The sequence below is a fragment of the Xenopus laevis genome, chromosome 3L (genome assembly GCF_017654675.1).
Source record: "Xenopus laevis strain J_2021 chromosome 3L, Xenopus_laevis_v10.1, whole genome shotgun sequence".
NCBI classification, from domain to species: domain Eukaryota; kingdom Metazoa; phylum Chordata; class Amphibia; order Anura; family Pipidae; genus Xenopus; species Xenopus laevis.
In genome coordinates this window covers 136,681,234-136,687,664 of record NC_054375.1, presented here as the reverse complement: position 1 = coordinate 136,687,664, position 6,431 = coordinate 136,681,234, and the positions used below count along the sequence as shown (strand labels likewise).

Here is a 6,431-nt window from a genome sequence, read left to right as displayed (position 1 = left end):
TGCATCTTATATTTTGCTAGAGATGTACTCTTGTTCGAACGTTTTTTATTCGATCGAAGTACTTGCGCTAAAATCCTTCGAATTCGATATTTGAATTCGAAGGATTTTACTTCGAGGGTCTAATTCGAGAGTTTATTAACCCTCAAAATTGCAAAATAGTGGATTCAGTGCATCCCTATTAGGTTTATACAGTATAAATATCATACATAGTTTGGTGATCACTACCTAGTTCCCATTTACCGAGGCAAAAAAACAGTGAGTCTTTTGGCTTTGCTCATTCTAAAAATGTATTCCAATAAGCAATTACCACTGGACATGACCACCAAACATGTAGAAAGTTTCCAACATCTGTGCAGCCTTGAAAGCAAGTCAGAGAGAGTACATCTGACTTTTAACCAAAATAACATATGAACGCAGAAACATTTTTTTTCACATGTCAATCAAGTTCATCATTTTAAATCTGAAGTTTTCTCTAGTTTGCTTCAGAGTGGGAAAAATTACTTCCTGACTTCAAGACGGCAACCGGACCAGTTCCTTGATTAGGGTTGATGGCTAGGGATGTAGCGAACGTCGGAAAAAAAGTTCGCGAACATATTCGCGAACTTGCGCAAAAATGCGAGCGGTTCGCGAACGGTTCGCGAACCCCATAGACTTCAATGGGAAGGCGAACTTTAACATCTAGAAAAGACATTTCTGGCCAGAAAAATGATTTTAAAGTTGTTTAAAGGGTGCAACGACCTGGACAGTGGCATGCCAGAGGGGGATCAAGGGCAAAAATGTATCTGAAAAATCTGCCTGTGTGTGCTTGGAAGAGATAGTGTAGGGGGAGAGCTGTTAGTGATTTCAGGGACAGATGATAGTAAGTTTGCTGGCTAGTAATCTGCTTGATACTGCTCTGTATTGGAGGGACAGAAGTCTGCAGGGATTTGAGGGACATTTTAGCTTAGGTAGCTTTGCTGGCTAGTAATCTACTGTTCTCTTTAAACAACTGCCATACGTTGACCTTGTAGGCATTGTTTGCCCAGTTTTTTTGGACGCAGCCACTGAAGCACAGTTGCCAGAAAAAATATGCCATATAAATGCTGAAAATAGTCATTTTTCGCCATACGTTGACCTTGTAGACATTGTTTGCCCAGTTTTTTTGGACGCAGCCACTGAAGCACAGTTGCCAGAAAAAATATGCCACATAAATGCTGAAAATAGTCATTTTTTGCCATATACGTTGAGTCAACGTATGGCAAAAAATGACTATTTTCAGCATTTATATGGCATATTTTTTCTGGCCTCTGTGCTTCAGTGGCTGTGGCCAAAAAAACTGGGCAAACAATGCCTACAAGGCCAACGTATACACTACTACAGCGGTGGATACGGATTACGTAAAATATATTATGGCTGCTTGAAAAAAGTGACTCCGGTGTTTTTTCTGGAGACGGTAATATTATGGATATTTAGACAGAATGTGAACAAGGTCACACAGCTCGATGGCGGGTTGAAGAAAACAGTGTGCAAATAATGCCTACAGGGCAAATAATGCCTAAAAGGTCAACTTATACACTACTACAGCGGTAGTAAAATAAAAAAAAGTAAAATAAAAAAAAAAAGAATATTAAAAAAAAAAATTAAAGTTGGTGCTGCTGAACTACTAGGAGCAGCAGATTAGCACACCAGTCCCACTCCCCAACACTGCTAGACTAATAGCACTGGGCTCTTATAGTAGTAGTAGTAGTAGTAGTAGTAAAACAACAAAAAAATAAATAAAAGCAGTCCTTACAAGGACTACTGTTATTGCAGCAGTCAGCAGATGAGATCAGAAGCAGGACAGCTGCCCACTGCAGCTACATACAGAGCACTGCAGTAGAAGGTAGATTACTAGCCAGCAAAGCTACCTAAGCTTAAATGTCCCTCAAACCCCTGCAGACTTCTGTCCCTCCAATAACAGAGCAGTATCAAAACGATTACTAGCCAGCAAACTTTCAACTGTCCCTGAAATCACTAACAGGCAGCAGCTCTCTCCCTACACTATCTCTTCAGCACACACAGGCAGAGTGAAAAAACGCTGCAGGGCTTCGGTTTTTATAGGGAAGGGGAGTGGTCCAGGGGAGAGCTTCCTGATTGGCTGCCATGTACCTGCTGGTCTGGGGTGAGAGGGCAAAAAAAAGCGCCAACAATGGCGAACCCAAAATGGCGAACGTCGCGCGACGTTCGCGAACTTCCGGCGAGCGCGAACACCCGATGTTCGCGCGAACAAGTTCGCCGGCGAACAGTTCGCGACATCTCTATTGATGGCTCACCTCTTTAAAACTAAACACATATGGAATCCATAGCCTGCATGGCTAACTAACAATTCATTTAGATGCATGCTGCAGACTGTACTGATTTATGTGCGGTCATGCATCTAAATGAATTGTTAATTAGCCATGTAGGCTGTGGAATCCATATGTGATTGGTTTTAAAGGGTGAGGTGGCAATTCTAGATCATCTTTGTTATTTTCAGAAACCCTGAATTCCACATCTTCACAGCTGTCACTGTAAAAAAAACCCTTTCTGAATATTAAGCTAGATATCCTGAATGGGTGTCCTCATCTCTTCTTGAAAGACCTATTGGTAAATAAAGCATTAGAGAGTCCAATACTATCCAGTTTAAGCGCTGGAGACCAAAACTGCACAGCATATTCTAGATGAGGCCTTATAAGCACTTTGTAAAGTGGTAGAATTCTGCTCTCCTCCTATGAATCTATGTCCCTTTTAATACAGCTCAAATCCTTGTTTGACTTTTCATCTGCTGACTGGCATTGCTTGCTGCAGCTATGTGTATTATCTACAAAGACTCCTAGGTCCTTTTCCATTATGGATTTGCCTTATTTAGTCCTATTCAGGGTATATGTGGCTTGCATATCAAAACCCAGGCGCATAATCTTCAAATTTCCACCACCTGACTCTCATCTGCCAGTTTGTCAAGATGCTGCTGGAAGGATATGTTTATGGATGGAATAAATTGGGCTGCATAATTTTGTGTCATATGCAAACACTAACACATCACTTACAAAACCATCCCCTAAGTCATTCTTAAACAAGTTAAATAAATGTGGAACCAATACAGAACCCTGTGGGCCCCCACTTAAGAACCCTGCTCCAAGTAGAGAATGTACCATTGACATGATAAATGTAACTTTTTCCTTACCACACTGTTTGTAGAATTGGATCACACACTTTTAAATAGCAATTAATGCTTTTCAATCCAGGGCCCTGAAATCCATTTGCATGAAATGGGATTTGCTGGGAACTGGGATTTACAGGACAGTGCCTCCACTTGGTGGTCACTGAGGAGCATACCTCAGGGGGGTTCCAATAGGAAAATAAACACACATTTTGCAGTAACCAAATATAACTTTATATAAAATTGAATGCAATACCTGTAAATAGAAATAACACAATATAAATTTGCTCTGGTGAACCTGTGTGGACTATCAAACCCCTAGCATAGTATTTCAATGCCACAGTCCCACAATCCACTCTGGGTGGACCAATGCAAATTAGCACAGTTCAGTTCCAGGTAATTTGTCCCCTCCCCCAAAAGCTGTTTTGTTCCCAGGTAGTGCTACCTGCCCCAAGGTACCTTTCCATTTGGATTTAGTAGCTCCTCCCACATGGTAGTTACACAAGAAAGACCTGTCCTCACCCTGGGGAATCATGCATGGCCAAAATATCCATACACAGGAGACAGAAACTGGGCTTGTATTAGGGGTTATTTAATAAAATCCAAGTTTATCTAAAATGTTATTAAAAAAAAAAACAGTGACCAAATGTCCATGCATGATTTGACATTATTAATTAATAAAATAACCCAAATTAATCAGATCGATGAAAAAATCAACATTGAGCTTTTTTCATAAGTTGATTGATCTTTTTCGAGTTTTTGCCTGGATACCCTGATATAGTCAGATTTTTTCCATGAAAATTTTAGTTTTTGCCCGAAAAAGCCTGACCAGATAAATTTAAGGTTTAGTAAATAGCCACCTTAAAGTTACCTATAGAACATATTGATCAGTTTTTGTTTTTGTAAGTAGTAACTTGAAGTTTCTAAAACTGACATTTTTGCCAACTTGTCATTTCTTAACCTGTCAGATTTTCTAATACTAATGGACTACTGCTGAACCAATACAGCAGCCCCCTCATTGAGGAACATGGGGGATCAGATAGGTAGTATAAAAGCATCGGGCAAATACTTTTATGGCAAAATGATAAATAGCATGCAAAGACATTGTTATGATAGATGTAAAAAATGGTTTTATTTCAGGTGTCTCTTTAAAGAAATATATTGTGAATCTGCCTACTGATTGTAAATTAAAACATAGGAGCACATTTACTATTGGTCGAATATCGAAGGTTAATTAACCCTTGATATTCGACTATCAAAGTTAAATCCTTCGACTTCAAATATCGAAGTCAAAGGATTTACCGCTATTCGTTCGATCGAACAATTAAATCCTTCAAATCGAACGGTTCGAAGGATTTTAATCCATTGTTCGAACGAAATTCCTTCAATCAGAAATTTGCTAGAAAGCCCATGAGGACCTTCCCCATAGGCTAACCTTGATGCTCGGTAGGTTTTAGGTGGCGAAGTAGGAGGTCAAAGTTTTTTTTAAAGAGACAGTACTTCGACTATCGAATGGTCGAATAGTCTAACGATTTTTAGTTCAAATCGTTCGATTGTAAGTCGTAGTCGAAGGTCGAAGTAGCCAATTCGATGGTCGAAGTAGCCAAAAAATACTTCGAAATTCAAACTATTTTTTATTCTGTTCCTTCACTCGAGCTAAGTAAATGTGCCCCATAGAGTTGTGTATGTAGGAGGAAAGTATTTAAAGTTTTTTTTGTTTTTTTTAAAGCTAAATAAATTTTCAGGAATCAAGGGTTCTATATATTGCATGTACTGTATTCCAGCAGTATAATATATAGTTCCAATTGGTTTACTGTAATATATTCATATCTCATAGTAAGATAGGTTCTTTTCACACAATACAAACAGTCACTTGAATAATTAATCCCCTGATAAAAAAGATCTTTTGGGTAATAAATTAGTCATTTACATTTTTCTATAAATGTGGCTCCAGTTGCTATTGCCGATTTTGAACCACCTTCCTGATCATATTAAATGCTAATCAAAAGTACAGAGTCTTTTAGATTAAATAACACAACAAACATTTTCTTTTCATAAGAACTTCAAAAAAATGGCGAACCAGACCATTTCTAAAGAATTCTACCTTTATGCATTTTTTAGTAACGGAGAGAATCAACCCCCTCTTTCCATTGTTTTTCTCTTCATATATTTAGTTGGAGTTACAGAAAATCTATTTATATTAACTGTTATATACAATGATGTGCAATTACACACCCCTATGTACTTCTTTCTCTGCAACCTGGCCTTCGTAGACATCAGTTTACCTACTACCATTCTTCCCAAACTGATTGACATTTTGTTTTCAGGGAATAATCTAATAACCTTCATTCAATGTTTTACTCAAATGTACTTTTTTGTAGTTTTGGCTGGGATAGAAGTAATTGTATTGTCTTCAATGGCATATGATCGTTATGTTGCTATCTGCAAGCCTTTAAGTTATCACCTCATTATGAACAGGAGAGTTTGTGTGCTGCTAATTATATGGACCTGGATTTCAGGGTTTGTGAATTCATCATTATTTACTAATCTTGCTTCTAAAATGCCATTTTGTCAGACCAATAAGATTAATCATGTATTCTGTGATGTCAAAGCTCTGGCAGAAATCTCCTGTGATGTGACCAAGATTTCTATTTTCATCTATGTGGAAAATGTTTTATTTGCACTCATTCCATTTTCCCTAAACCTAATTTCATATATAAACATAATACACAGCATTCTGCAAATCAAGTCCCAACATGGCAGAAAAAAGACTTTCTCCACTTGTTCATCCCACCTCACTGTGCTGATGCTTTTCTATGGGGCTATAGTTTGGATGTATATGAGCCCACCATCAAAATCAAATATTCTTGAGCCAGTGTTGTCTATGCTATATACTGTAGTGACTCCCATGTTAAATCCATTAATATACAGTCTCAGGAATAAAGAAGTAAAAACGGCTGTTAAAAGAATTATGAAGAGAATAATTAGTTAGATATTGGCCAGATAATATGTTCCATGTAGGACAACTACATGGATTTCCGTGCAAAGGGGAGATGTCTGGTACTGTGGTTGAACAATATTTTTGAATAGTCCTTTGCGTCACACATGCTTTTCCTTGTAAACATTTATTTTGTGCCAACATTTTGGTGCATGAAAGGAGTCTATCTTCAAGCATAATTTTAATTAAAAATGTACAGTTTGGGCATAAAAACACTATCAGTTTTATTTATATAAGATTAATTTCTCATGAAGACACAGTGCTTGGGCTCATTGT

At 37.9% G+C, this 6,431-nt stretch overlaps 1 protein-coding gene across 1 annotated transcript; it reads left to right on the top strand.

The window, feature by feature from the left end:
* The first annotated feature begins 5,228 nt into the window (after nucleotides 1-5,228).
* On the top strand, nucleotides 5,229-6,149 carry LOC121401259 (olfactory receptor-like protein OLF3). The gene has a single exon (XM_041585599.1). The coding sequence runs from the start codon at nucleotides 5,229-5,231 to the stop codon at nucleotides 6,147-6,149; it is 921 nt and encodes a 306-aa protein (XP_041441533.1).
* Nucleotides 6,150-6,431: the final 282 nt, after the last annotated feature.